Genomic DNA, 15,275 nt, shown 5'->3' with positions numbered 1-15,275 from the left:
TCATAGTTAGGATCAGAGTCAGGGTAATGGTCAACATGAATTGCCATATCTTGGTGAGGATGAGGTTAATGATCAGGGTCAGAGTTATATTCATGGACATAGTGAAAATCAGGGTCATTTGTGTGTCAAGGTGAGGTTTTAGTTAAGTTAACAGATTATGTGAAGTTCAGAGTGTAAGATTAAGTATGAGGGTGATGATCACATTAGAGTCAGGTTCAGGAACATGGTAAGGTTTATAAACAGTTATTTCTAGAGTAAGGATCAAGGTATGATTCAGAGTATGATGTCAGGTTCACTGTCAGGAGGAAGGTCAGAATCAGGTAAGTTTAAGGGTGAAGATCAGTGTCAAGCTCAGGGTGAAGGCCAAAACAAATTGCTGGATCATGTTCAAAGTAAGGGTCATGCTCAAGGTAAGGTTGAGAGTCACTGTGAGGATCAGAATGGTAGTTGGTGTCAGAGTGAAGATGAGAAGTCAGGAATATGAGGCAAATATTCAGAGTCATGCTCAGGATGAGAGTCAGGGTCAGTTTCAGCATAAGAATCACGGTGCAGTGCCAGCCAGGTCTGGGTGAGGAAGGATGAATGTCAGGATCAGTCTGATGGTCTGGTTCAGGTCCAGCATGAGTTTCAGATTCAAGACTCTTTCATGGACATCATGAAGGTATGTGTAAGGGTCATAATAGAGTCAGGGTGAGAGCAGGGTCAGGGAGGTCATGGTCAAGTCAGGGTAAGTGGAGTATGAACATCAGAGTCAGGGTCAAGGAAGGGTCAAGTGAGGTTAGATTCAGGGACAGGGTAGAGCGTCAAATTGAATGCTAGCGTAGGGATAGCTTCAAAATCAGAATACAGATGAAATTGAAAGTAAAGGTGAAAGTGAGGGTCAGGGTAAACATGACCAGAGCTTCTAAATGAGAATTAGGATCAGAGTCAGGGTGAGTGTCATGATCAGACATAATGTAAGAGTGAGCATCAGAGTAAGGTTTGGGTGTAGAATAGAGGTAGTGTCAGAATGAGAGTCAGAGTCAAGGTGACAGTGAGTATATACCTCAGGGTTAGAATCATGGTCATGATCAATATCTAGATCAAACTAAGGGTCATGGTGATGGTCATGGTGATGAAAAATGTGATGGTCAAGGTGAGTATGAGCATACAATAAGGGTAAGAGAGACATAGAGGTTCAGTGTCAGTGTGAAATTCAGGGACAGGGTGAAGGTTACAATAGGATCAGCATCAGAGTATGATAAGGATCATAAGAAAGTCACAAGCCCAGTCAACATTAGGTTGAATATCAAGTCAATGTTATAGAGGTGCCTGGGTGGCTCAGTCATTAGGCACCTGCTCAGGTTAGGCATTCGGCTTGAGTTGTGATCCCGGGGTCCTGGGATTGAGCCCTGCATCAGGCTCCCTACTCAGCTGGAAGCGTGCTTCACCCTCTCCCACTTCCCCTGCTTGTGTTCCGTCTTTCACTGTGTCTCTGCCAAATAAATAAATAAAAATAAAAACTTCAAGTCAATGTTATAGTCACAGTGAGTTTGAGGAAGCAGTTCAGGGTCAAGGTGAGGGTCAGAGTCATGCAGTGTATGAAGTGAGGGTCAGAATCTAAGTCACACACAGGGTCAGGCATGAGTCAAAGTAAGGTTTAGGGTCATGTGATTATGTGTGTCAGAGTAAAAGTCTACTTCAGAGTTAGTGCCTGGTCAGAATACCAATCTAGAGTCAGAGTAATCAGAATCAGGGTCAATATTAGTTTCTGGTCAAAGACTAAACTCAGTTTAAATTTTGAGGGATGGGGAGTATAGAGTCATTGTTGGGATCACATCAGGGTCAAAGTCAGTTGAAAGTCATAGGCACGGAGAGTGGGAAGATGAGGTTCAAGGACAGAGTGAGGGTTAGATTCAGAGTTCAATTCAGGGTCAGAATCAAGATGGTCAGGTTGAGTACGAGTTTCAGAGTAATGATCAGCCTGGGGATCAGTGTTAGGGGGAGTGTGAAGGTCTCAGTGTAAATCTGAATATCAGTATTGGCTTAGATTTAGGTTGAAGGTGGAATAAAAGTCAAGTATATGGTGAAATTGAAGAAAATGGATCAGGTGTACAGTGAAGTTGAAGATGAGGGTCTGAGACAGCTAAGCCTGAGGGTCAAAGTCAGTGTTTGGGTGAGGGTCGGTTTAAACATGATTCTTGGTGATAGGATCAGAGAGAGGATGAATGTCATGGTCAGGATTAATGAGTATAGGGATATAGTGGGGTTGAGTCTATTTCATGTTCATAGTCAGGGTCTTGGTGAGAGGCAGGTTCAAGTAAGGGAAAGGATCAGGTCAAGGGACAGGGTCAGTGTCTGGGTGAAAGTCAACATCAGGAAAGTTTGATAGTTAAGGTCCGTGTCAGGGTCTTGGTGGTAATAGTGTCAGGATCAGCTTCAGGATCAAAATCAACACATCAGTGTCAGGTTGATGATCAGGGTCAGGTGAAGGTCAAGTTAAGTGTTGAGTTCAGAATCAAAGTCGGCCTGAATGCCAGAGCCTTATTAAGGGTCTGTGAAGGTCATGGTCATGGTCACAGGGTCAGCAACATATTGAGAGTTTAGAGTCATGTCATGGTTAGGGTAAGGTCATCATGAAGTTCAATTTCAGGGTACGTATTGCAGGGTAAGGATAAAAACAAGATCCAAGTTGAGAGTCAGGGTCAGAATCAGGGTGAAAATTAGGGTCAGGTAATTTCAGGGCTTATTTAGGCATCAGGATCAATGTGAGGGCAGGGTCCTGGGATCAAGAACAACATCCAACTCTCTGCTATATGGGGAGCCTGCTTCTCCCTCTCCCTCTGCCTGCTCTGCCTCCTTGTGCATGCTTTCTGTCTCTCAAATAAATAAAGTCCTGGGGCGCCTGGGTGGCTCAGTTGGTTAAAGCCTCTGCCTTTGGCTCAGGTCATGGTCCCAGGGTCCTGGTATCGATCCCCACATAGGGCTCTCTGCTCAGCAGGGAGCCTGCTTCCTACTCTCTCTCTCTGCCTGCCTCTCTGCCTACTTGTGATCTCTATCTGTCAAATAAATAAATAAAATCTTTTAAAAATAAATAAACAAATAAATAAATAAGGTCCGGAAAAAAAAGAAAAAATTAAATGAGAGAGGTTAGCATGAGGATCAGGGATATTTGGGAGAGTAAGGGTGTCTTTCATGGTCAGGACCAAGGTCAAGTACGACTTGGAGTCAGGGTCAGGGTGAGGTTAAGTGTGAAGTTAAAGTTCAAAGCCATCCCCTGGGTCAGGTGATATTAAAGGTGGGGTTAAATTTCAGGCAGCCCCAGGATCAAGGTCAATGTTAGGGTTAGGATAAAAGCAGGGTTATTGCCGTAAAATTTCATTCTTCTGTTTATAATCTTACTTCCACCATTAATTCATGTAATGCTGTCAAAGCAAAAGAAACATTATTTTTCTTATTAATTTTGTTTCATTTTTCTGCAGGAATAGTAATGGATTTGGGATACTCATTGGCCCAGTAATCTTAATTGTATTATTATGCACCATCAGATCCTGATGATTCACAGCTCTGAAAAGTCATTCCAAATTTTATGCCTTAAATTTACAACCAGATGCTAAGGTGATAGGAATGTAAGGACATGCAATGCAGTTTTAACAGGTTTCTGTCCTTAAAAAATAAAAAAAGGATTTGCAACTTCTAAATTTCAAGCTTATGGAATGACTGGAATAGAATTTAAATGTTGAATTACCCATTCCACCACAGCATACCTGATAATTGACCATCATCCTTTGAGCATTTGAGAAATGGCTAGCTAGCAACCCCCGCAATTAGAGAGTTTATTTATGGAAAATTTATCATCATTAATTGAGCCAAAATGGCTTCTGACCATTATTTTCATCTTCATACAGCAACAGAGTAAATCTAATACTTTTTTCATATGGCTCCTCAGTATCTCTCCTCCACTGATGCACAGTAGTGCAGGTCTTTCTGCAAAGGTGATGATGGTATGACCACTGTCCCAACCCCAACTGATCAGGCCCTGGATCCCATTAACAGGCTGAAATTTCCTGAGTGGGAAGGCCCTGGCCTCCACCTGGACCACCAACATCACCTCAGAGGTGCTCACCACCTGATTCCCAGGACGCCTTCAACTCCCTTGATGGGTCCTGACATCCTTACACCCTAAGTTTGGAAGGATGGCTGCGGGTACTGGGCTTGTTCCCTTTGGACCCTGTGATGTTGGAAGGACAATGTTAGGGTTCAAAGCTGACAGCATAGAAAGAATTCTTGAGACAACTTTGGTGCAAAAAAGGTGATTTTATAAAAGCACAGGGACAGGACCCGTGGTCAGAAAGAACTGCAATGGGGTCAGAAGTGGCCCATTATATGCTTTCAAGTTGGGAGGGGTTTGGGGATAGCACAAGTCTATAAGGAATTTTGGAAGCAAGGTTTCCAGGACCTTGAGGGAGCTAGCTAATGTTGGGGGAAAGTCATTTATTACCAGCTAATAAAACCTCAGTCATGACACCCTTCAGATGCATATTGGTGGGCCATATGCTTGGAGGAAGACTGCCAACATGTATCTTCAGGGATTTAGAGAGAAATTTCTAAAGGAATTTTATATGTTAATGTGGACTTATAGGATGGGGGAAGGAGGGGATAGGGCTAGAATTGCCTTTTGCCCTTCTCAAAGTGTCAACATCGAGGCAGTTGAATGCCTAGGGGAATGCCACTCTCTCTGTTTTAAGGACTTGTCAATGGGCTGTAGGTAGTAAGGAAATATCATAATTTTTCTTCTGCCTTTGTTTCCCACATCACCTGAACTAGACTAATGAGGCCCCCAAACCAAATCCAAAGTCGGAGGTAAGAGTGCACAGATCTGAAGGGAAGATTTGCTAGAGATTGGAATGAGAAAACAACCCCTCTCACCACCAAATCTTTCTGGCTGAAGAGAAAACAGGAAATGACAGGGAGTGCTCCTTGCTCTCCTCCTGCCAGCCCAGCAGCAAAGGCTTTGGCCAGCCTCTGATTTGTGTGCCCAACCCCCTAGACTGGCTTTTCCTGCCTCTTCCCACCTCTATCCCTCCTCCCCTGCTCACTGGTGCTGGGCACCTCTGAGGCTCTTCACAATGAAGAGGTTTACAGGGTTTAGAGGCTGAAGAGAAAAGAAGTCTAAGCCAGGGAACAATGCGAAATGGTTGGGGCCTCAGAGGCAGGAAGGAATCTCTGCTTCTCAAACCTGAGAGCTGAGGCTGAGGATTTAGAGCCAAAGGTTTTCCTACCTGAAAAATAAGGGATGTATTGAATGGTTCCCAAGATCCTTTCCAACTCTAAATCACAACAATGCTGCAGGGAGGTATTCTGTAATATTAGAGCCATGAGTTCCTAGAACTTTGTTCAAGCTGGGGCTAAGGGCAAGGAATTGGAAAATTGAGGTCAGTGGGCTCTTGATTCCACCTAGCATAGGGTGAACAAGACTGGAAGTCTTCAACAACTTTCTTCTAGACAAGAATTCCACATGGCCACAATTTCTAGAAAGCTTTTTTATTTCCTTTCCTTCTTTTTTTTTAATGACTCCTCCCTGCAGCACTTTCTCTTTAGTCCCTGCCTTTCTGGCCTCTCCTTTAGACTATTTTAATACTGCCCAGTGGCTACTTAAGGCTGCTAACCTCTGCTCTAAAAAAATTAAACACCCGAGAGTATATCTAGGAAGCAGAGCTAAAGGAAAAGGAACCAGCTGCCTCCACAAGTCAGGGACCAGCAACTGAAAAAGAACAGAAGAGCCAGGAAGACCAGCAAACCAATTTGGTCTTTATTGAGGTGTCAGGGTAGAATAACACCATGAAGGAGCAGAGCCCGAGCACTTGAAGAACACAGAGGCAGGATTTAAGGGTTTCTTAGAGATGCAGGCCTGGGTATTCGGGCTAGGAGAAAGGCAGTGAGTGATTTAGGTGCTCAAAAGGACTTCAAGAATGCCCTATACTTGGTCAGAAAAGGGGCAGACAGAGTTCTTAGCTCTTGCTCAAGTTCCTGTAGAGCCCTCTCCTGCTCTTGCTGCTCCCCTGCCATCTGCTTCCTGTAATAGTTGATGTAGAAGTTCACCCAGTCATCCACCATAGTCACCATGGCTTCTTCAGGTATAGGAGGATTAGGGAAGACCTGCAGAGTGAGGGGAAAGCAAGGGAGAATGTAGTCACCAGTGTGATTCAGAAATAACTCACAAACTCCAACATCCTCCTTTCTCTGATTTCCATCAACTGCACCATTGCTCTCCCAGCTCTAAATTATTCTCCCTTCTCTCCCCTCACCCATCTGCCAAGAGTCTCTGCCTGTCCTTTGAGACAGTGCCTGGGCTTACCTGCTGATTCAGCAGAACATTAAATTCCTTCATTCCTGTAGAAATGAGATCCTTATTGGCCTGAAGAAGAGCCATCTGCCTAAGTTAGAGAAAGATAGAATTTAAGTATCATTTTTCCTCATTGTTGGGTATTTCCCCCCAATTCCCTCATTCCCCTTAAAGATCTCTGGTGCCTTGCAGGACCCCCTCTCCAACACCTTTCAAATCATGCCCTGCTCTGAGATCACATTTCTCCCAGGCTGGCTCACCTGCAGGTCCACCAGTGCTATGTATGTCTCACCCACACTTTCCAGAGTATGTAGGCATACTTAACTAAATGTAGGCAAGGAGTCAAGTATCTGCCTAAGAGGGAAACGCCCTGCATCTAGGTCCTGAAGGAGGGTGATAAGTCAACCAGGGGATGAGACGGAGGGAGACGTTTCCCTGAAGTTAAAAGATAGAAAGGCCAAGAAAGACAGATAAGTGGGGAGGCCCAGAAAACCAAACCCAGGACAGATCCTTGCCATCTACCCCACATCGCAGTACCCGCGCTCCAAAACTAAAATTCAGGCCAACAAAACTAATATTAACTGACTGCCTATTACATGGCAGACACTTCTTTTCATTCTAACTCCAGTATACTTAACATTCAGTGTTATATTAGTTTCAGGTGTACAATGTAGGGATTCCACAATCCCATATGTCACCCTGTGCTCATCATTCCAAGTGCATAATCCCCATCACCTGTTTCACCCACCCCCTACCCACTTTCCCTCTGGTAACCATCAGTTTGTTCTCAATAGTCAAGAGTCTGTTTGTTGGCTGGCCTCTCTCCCTCTCTTCTCTGTCTCTGTCTCCCTTTCCCATGCTTGTTTGTTTTCTTTCCTAAATTCCTCATATGAGTGAGAGCATATAGTATCTTTCTCTGACTGACTTATTTGCTTCATTCCACTTATATTCTCTAGCTCCATCCATGTCGCAAATGGCAAGATTTCATTCTCTTTTATGGCTGAATAATATTCCATTATATAAATATAAATATAAATATAAATATAAATATAAATATATATATATATTTCCATGGCAATTATTCTCCAATTCATAGATGATATATTATAGCAGCTACATTAATCATGTGTGTCAGGCACTGTTTCAAGTATGTATTAAGGTATTTATCCTTATAAAAAAATTCTATTGGGCAGAGACTAATTGAAGCCACATTTTGTGACTGAGACACTTGTAGGATGTGGAAAACTGGACTCTACCAGACTGTGCCCCATAAGAAAGGAGACACATTTGGGATGCCTAGATGGTTTAGTTGGTTGAGTGTCCAGCTCTTGGCTTCAGGTCATGTTCTCAGGGTTGTGAGATGAGTCCCCCATTGGGCTTCATACTCAGCAGGAAATCTGCTTAAGATTCTCTCCTTCTCAGTTGAGGGAAATTGGAGGGAGAGATGAACCATGAGAGACTATGGACTCTGAAAAACAATCTGAGGGTTTTGAAGGGGCAGGGGGTGGGAAGTTGGGCCAGCCTGGTGGTGGGTATTGTGGAGGGCACGTATTGCACGGAGTCCTGGGTGTGTTGCATAAACAATGAATTCTAGTACACTGAAAAGTAATTTAAAAAATTTAAAAATTTTTAAAACTGCATGGAGCACTGGGTGTGGTGCAACAACAATGAATACTGTTATGCTGAAAATAAATTTAAAAAAATGTTTAAACAAAAAAAAAGAAAAGAAAAAAAAAGATTCTCTCCCTCTGCCCCTCCCCCCACTCTCACTCACTCTTTCTTTCTCTAAAATAAATAAATAAATTTAAAAAAAAAAGAATAGAAACACATTTTTCTTGTTCTCTACCATATCATCAGGTATTTAAATAAGCAGAAATACTTTTTTCTTTTTAAATATTTTCCTAATATCCATTTTTAGTAGATGTTTTTCAAATTTTGAAATCACTAAATGCTAATTGAAGTAAGTGTTTTGAAACAATTGTTTCAAAACAGTACAAAAATGTACACTGAAAAAGTTGGTCATTTTTGTTTCCTCCTCCAACAAAGTAGCCAGTATTAAAGATATATTTATTTCCTGCCACATCTTTCTCCATTGAAAAACCAACATTCATAGGTACCTACATACTTATACAGGCTTTGTTGATTTTCTTTTTTGTTTATAACATGTTCTTAATTAACATACAACAAAATTGATTTCCCTTTGTGTACATTCCTGAATTTTATTACATAGATTCATATAACCACTACCACAATTATGACATAGAATATTTCTATCACCCCTAAAACTCCTCTATGCTACCCCTTGTAATGACCCCCACTCCCATACCTAAACCTTGCCAACCACTGGTCTCTTCCCTATCACAACAATTTAGTGTTTTTGAGGATGTCCTATAATGGAATTATACAGTATATAAATTTGAGAGTGGTTTCTTTCACTGAGAATAATGCCCTTAAAGTTCATGCAAGTTGTTGCAAGTAGCAGTAAGTTGTTCTTTTTCATTGCTGAGTATACATCACATGCATACACTACAGTTTGTTTATTCACCCCCTGAAGGACATCTGGATTATTTGCAGTTTGGGGCAAGCATGAATAGAGCTTCTATAAATATTTGTGTACAGACTTTTGCATTAATATGTTTTCATTTATCGAGGGTAGAAAATATTTGTTACCACTAGGAGAAAAAATTGTAATACAACCTAACAAGGAACATGTATACAGAATTTATGACAAACCCTTATAGATAATAAGACAATCTAGTCTTCTAAATTGCTGAAAGACTAATATAGACATTTCAAAAAGAAGATATACAAATAGCCAATAAGCATATGCAAAGACATTCAACATTATTACTTTTCAGGGAAATACAGATTAGAGCTACAGGGTGATACCACTACATGGCCACTACAATGACTAAAATTTTAAAAAGACAGATTAAATGTTGATGAGTATATGGGATGAATAGAATTATGATACAGTGCTAGTGAGACTGTAAAAGTGGGACTTCCAACCACTTTGGAAAACAACCTGGCAATTTTTTTATAAAGTTCAAAATGCACTTACCACATGACTCATCAATTTTGCTCTTAGGTAGAGTCCTTGAGAAATGAACATACATGTCTACAAAAATACTTGCATGCAAATACAAATGTTCACATTATTATTCATAATAATTAAAAAATGGGAAAAACCCAAATGTCCAATAACCACTGAATAGATATACAGATTGTGGTATATTCACTCAATTATATACTACTCAGCAGTAAAAAGGAACAGTCTAATGGTATTCATGACAACATGGATGAATCTCAGAATAATTAGGAAGAGCGAAAGAAGACAGACATACAATTAAAAGGAAGAAACAGAGAAATAAAAAAGACATGAAGTAGTGAGGTAGGGGGACTGAAACAGGTGAAGGGAATTAAGAGTACATTTATCCTGATGAGCACTGAGTAATATACGGAATTATTGAGTCACTATTTTGTACAGCTGAAACTTAATATAACATAGTATGTTAACTACACCGAAATTGAATTTTTTTAAAAAAGAAGCCAGACATGAAATACTATATACAATATAATTCTATATCTATGAAATTCTTGAATAGGCAAAAATAATCTATAGTGACAGCAGATCCAAACACGAGTGGAGATTAAAATGCAAAGCTGCCCAAGGGAAATTTTTTGGACAACAGAAATAGATATATCCTGATTATGACAAGCAGTTTCATGCACTGTTAGCAGGAGTGTAAATTGGTAAAGTTTTTTAGAAGGATAATTTGGCAGTACTTGTTCAAATTAAAATATATATATATGCTTCAACCCAATGATTCTGCTTTGAACTCTAAAGAATTATTCATATTCAATGCACAGAAAGGCCTGTACAAGGAATTTGCCATAATAATAATGAAAAGGCAGAAAAACTCAAACACTCATTAATATGGGAAGTCATTAAAGAAATAATGGCACATTCATACTGTTGCATGACATGCAGTTATTAAAATAAATGAGGTAGATATTTATGTACTGATATGAAAAGATATTGAAGATACTGTTAAAAAGGGATGCCTGAGTGGCTCAGTTAAGCACCTGCCTTTGACTCAGGTCATGATCCCAGTGTCCTGGGATCAAGCCCCACATTGGGCTCCTTGCTCAGTAGCGAACCTTTTTCTCCCTCTGCCTGCTGCTCCCCCTGCTTATGCGCTCTTTCTCACTCTCTCTCTCTCTGACAAATACATTTTAAAAAATCTTTAAGATAATGTTAACTGAACCATAGTTAGAGCAGACTACCCTGTAGGAGTAGGGATTAAACATAAAACACTCTCTCTCTCTCTCTCTTTCTCTGGGTATCTGTGTGTCTAGAATAGTAAACAATGTTCACTTCTGGGGACTGACTTATATTTGTTGGGAAATGGAAAAAGGAATAAATGTCAAGGGAGAACTTGATCTTATCTATCTATATTATTGATTGAATTATTTCACAGAAAGAATGCACCCTTCTATTATTTTTATAATTCTTGCAAAGAATACAAAATTTAAAAGGTAGAAAGAAGATTGTGTTGTCCTAAAATCATTAGCCACAAATTTGAATCCTGCCTCAATGCCTAGAAGAACTAGGCCTAGCATCTGTTCACTAAATATTTGTTGAATGAATAAATAAATGAATGCTTTTGCCACTTTTCAGCTCTGTGACCTTGGTGAAGTCACTTCACATACATAAGTTTCAGTTTCCTTGTTTGCAAAGAAGGGAAAAAATAATAACTATTTACAAGGGCTATTGAGAAAATAAATTCATTCATTCCACAAATTGATATTTGGAACCTACCTTGCACCAGGAACTGGAACAGGGCACTAGGAATATATTCAGTGCCAAAGACAAAATTCCTGTCTTCCCGGAGTTTATGTTCTAGTGCGAGGAATAAGAGGATGAATGGTAAGGGCAACATCTGAGAGATAGGGCAAGATCCAATCTACAGAGCTTTCTGGGCCATGACAAGAAGTTTGTGTTTCATTTCCAAGTGTGAGGAAAAACCTCCTTCCACAAAAGTAATAGGAAGGCACTGAAGTTTAAACAGAGGATCTTTAAACTTCATGGAGAGTGGACTGTAAGGGGACAGGAGTGGAAGTGTGGGGATCAATGAGGGTAAAGTCAAGGAGACAAGCAGCTTGGAATATTCTGTCCAGTGTTTGGTATACTGTTGAATGCAGACTACCAAGAGGTTTCACGGGGATAGGAAAAGGGGAATCTCTTTGTCAAGCCATTGATCTGGACACTTCTGAAAGAAGTGGATGATGAGTCCTTGTCCTCACAGTTCAGTTGGAAAGACAGGACATAGGTACCGAATAAAAGCAAATATAAACTGGCTCCAGAAAGCATATGCTAAGGGCTAAATAAGTGCTACAGTGAACAAGAGCTGCCATGGTCTCTGAGCAGGAGAAACCAATGTGGATAATTAGTGGTGGGCAGTAAAGCTGAGAGGTTCAGAATTAGTGTGATAATATATACCAATTTGCCCAGAACAGCTCCAGACTGTTTCCCCAATGTAACAGTTAAAAGTGCCTCCTCTAGAGAACACAGGTAGCATCCTCTTCGACCTCAGCCACAGCAACTTCTTCTTAGAAACATCACTAAAGGCAAGGGAATCAAGGGCAAAACTGAACTTGGGACTTCATCAAGATCAAAAGCTTTTGCACAGCAAAGGAAACAGTCAACAAAACCAAAAGACAACTGACAGAATGGGAGAATATATTCTCAAATGACATATCAGAGAAAGAGCTAGTATCCAAAACCTATAAAGAACTTCTCAAACTCAACACCAAAGAATAAATAATCCACTCAAGAAATGGGCAGAGGACGTGAACAGACATTTCTGCAAAGAAGACATCCAGATGGCCAACAGACACATGAAAAAGTGCTCCACATCACTTGGCATCAGGGAAATACAAATCAGGACCACAATGATACCACCGCACACCAGTCAGAATGGCTGAAATTAACAGTCAGGAAATAACAGATGTTGGCGAGGATGCAGAGAAAGGGGAACCCTCCTACACTGCTGGCGGGAATGCAAGCTGGTGCAGCCACTCTGGAAAACAGCATGAAGGTTCCTCAAAAAGTTAAAAATAGAGCTACCCTATGACCCAGTAATCACACTCCTGGGTATTTACCTTAAAGATACAAATGTAGTGATCCAAAGGGCACGTGCACCTGAATGTTTACAGCAGAATGTCTGCAATAGCCAAACTATGGAAAGAACCAAAATGTCCATCAACAGATGAATGGATAAAGAAGTGGTACATATATACAATGGAATACTATGCAGCCATCAAAAGAAATGAAATCTTGCCATTTGCAACAACGTGGATGGAACTAGAGGGTATTATGCTGAGGGAAATAAGTCAATCAGAGAAAGACAATTATCATATGATCTCTCTGATATGAGGAATTTGAGAGGTGGGGCGGGAGGTTGTGAGGGGTAGGGAAGGAAGAAATGAAACAAGATGGGATTGGGAGGGAGACAAACCATAACAGACTCTCAATCTCACAAAACAAACTGAGGGTTGCTGGGGGGTGGAGGGGTAGAGATAGGGTGGCTGGGTTATGGACACTGGGGAGGGTACGTGCTATGGTGAGTGCTGTGAAATGTGTAAGCCTGATGATTCACAGACCTGTACCCCTGGAGCAAATAATACATTACATGTTAATAAAAATAATTTTTTAAAAAGTGCCTCCTCTAATGAGATGCTCACAAATTCTGATCTGGATAATAACTTATATGGTGATGCTAGTCATGAGGGCCATTTGCCTCATATGGAGCAAAAAATCCCATATTTGAATACTTGACATTAACTCCAAATAATGGTCAACACTTAAAAAGCATGCCCTGTGTGCCAAACATAATTTAAAAGCTTTACACATGTGACTCATTTAACCCTCAATCCAAACCTACTGTTGTAGGTCTAGTATTATTGCCATTTTATATGTGAAGAAATAAGAACAGAAAGATAGGAAACTTGCCCAAGATCTCACAGATACTAAGTGAAAGAACGTGGGTTCAAACTAAGGACCTCTGATGGAATTCATTTGTACAGGTTGGCTTCAGAGTTCAATGCATTCAGAGACTAACATTTAAAATATTACACATTTGTTAGTATGAAGTTTCCTCAAAAAGTTCTATATAGAACTACCCTATGATCCAGCAATTGCACCACTAGGTATTTACCCAAAGAATACAAAAATACTAATTAAAAGGATACATGCACCCCAATATTTAAAGCAGCATTATCTCCAATAGCCAAAAACTATGGAAACAGTCCAAGTGTTTATTGACTGATGAATGGATAAAGAAGATGCAATATATACATACATATTTATTAATTTTTATATATTATACATAAAACACAGACAGTAGAATATTACTCAGCCATTAAAAAGAATGAAATCTTGCCATCTGCAAATACATGGATGAAGCTAGAGTATTAGGCTAAGTGAAATAAATCAGTCAGAGAAAAACAAACGCCTGGAACTTCAGAAACAAAACAAATGAGCATAGGAGAAAAATAGGATATAGAGAGGCAAACCAAGAAACAGACTCTGAACTATAGAGAACAAACTGATTGTTACCAGAGGAGAGGTGGGTAGGGGGATGGTGACGTAGGTGATGGGGATTAAGCAGTGCCCTTGTTGTGATGGGCACTGGGTGTTGTATGGAAGTGTTGAATCACTGAATTGTATACCTGAAACTAACATTACACTTTATGTTAACTAACTGAAATTTAAATAAAAACATAAATAAATAAATAAATAAATAAATAAAGTATTACACATTTGTAACCCTTCAATTTTTCACTCTAACACAAAACTCAAAACGTAAAAAAATAATAATGAAGTAACCCAGGTCTATCTTAGCATCAGAGAGACTCTGTGTAGGTCTCAGATAAGGTGAGGCGGGGTAGAAGGGTGTTCCAGGCTGAGGTCTAGGAGAAGGTGATAGTTTGAGAGAATCAGAAGTTTAAACCAGGGAGTCAGACTGTGGGAGTCCAAGAAAGCCAGGCTAAGAAACCAGGATGTTTTATTTTCGGATAAAATAAAGGGCGCTTTGGTCAAATTTCTACTTTGGAATCAGTACATTACACTAGATGGAAAGAGAAAGGGAGAGAGGGAAAGAGAAAAAGGGATGAGTTAAGCGGACAAAGTGGGGGTATAAGTTGGGAGAGAGAGAAACAATCTCTTTAGACTCTTACCCCAGTTTCATGGACCCTTTCCACCAATAAACACACAAGAACTTCTTGCCTATTTCTTATTTTCTGAGACTACTAACCGCAATCCCTTGATTTTCTCATTCCTCAGATGTCCTAAGGATCCTTTCAGAAATAATAGTCTTCCAGGAAAAACAAGATGAAAACAGAGAGGGAGGCAAACCATAAGAGACTCTTAGCTCTAGAAACAAACTGAGGGTTGCTGGAGGGGTGGTGGTGACCGGACAGGGTAACTGGGTGATGGGCATTAAGCAGGGCACTTGATAGAATGAGCACTGGGTGTTATATGCAACTGATGAATCACTAAATTCTACCTCTGAAACTAATACAGTGCATGTTAACTAAATAGAATTTAAAATTTTTTAAAAAGAAAGAAAAGAAATCCCACTCTTGCAGTTTTGGGTAAGGCCCAGGACCTCAGGGATCATTTAGTCCACCTTCTCACCATGCATTCGTTGGTTTGTTTATTCATTCATTGTATCTTTTAAACACCTATTATGTGTTAGGTGCTGGGGATAAAATAAGGAGTAATATATAGTCCCTGCTCTCAAAATAAAGGCAGCATCTAAGGCCCCGGGAAGGGCATTGACTTGCCCAAAATTTAAAAATCCTGTCGTGGTACTGGGTCTCAAACACAACGGTTCCCCTCTTCCTTCTGCCCCTAGCTGAAAGTTGCAGATTCCAGGAATGCAGT

The 15,275-nt window shown here is 40.4% G+C and overlaps 1 protein-coding gene across 1 annotated transcript; it reads right to left on the bottom strand.

Moving 5' to 3' along the window:
• Positions 1 to 5,934: 5,934 nt before the first annotated feature.
• On the bottom strand, positions 5,935 to 6,412 carry LOC111162206 (alpha hemoglobin stabilizing protein). Its single transcript, XM_022526435.1, has 2 exons — positions 6,338 to 6,412; positions 5,935 to 6,138 (listed from the first exon to the last, which is right to left on the bottom strand). Exons 1-2 carry the CDS (start codon positions 6,410 to 6,412, stop codon positions 5,935 to 5,937), a joined length of 279 nt encoding a protein of 92 aa, XP_022382143.1.
• Between the last annotated feature and the right edge of the window lie 8,863 nt (positions 6,413 to 15,275).

This window comes from Enhydra lutris, unplaced genomic scaffold (genome assembly GCF_002288905.1).
Source record: "Enhydra lutris kenyoni isolate GAN:26980312 unplaced genomic scaffold, ASM228890v2 scaffoldscaffold90, whole genome shotgun sequence".
Classification (NCBI taxonomy): domain Eukaryota; kingdom Metazoa; phylum Chordata; class Mammalia; order Carnivora; family Mustelidae; genus Enhydra; species Enhydra lutris.
The sequence above is the reverse complement of the archived record's forward strand: the minus strand, read 5'-3'. Positions and strand labels throughout refer to the sequence as shown.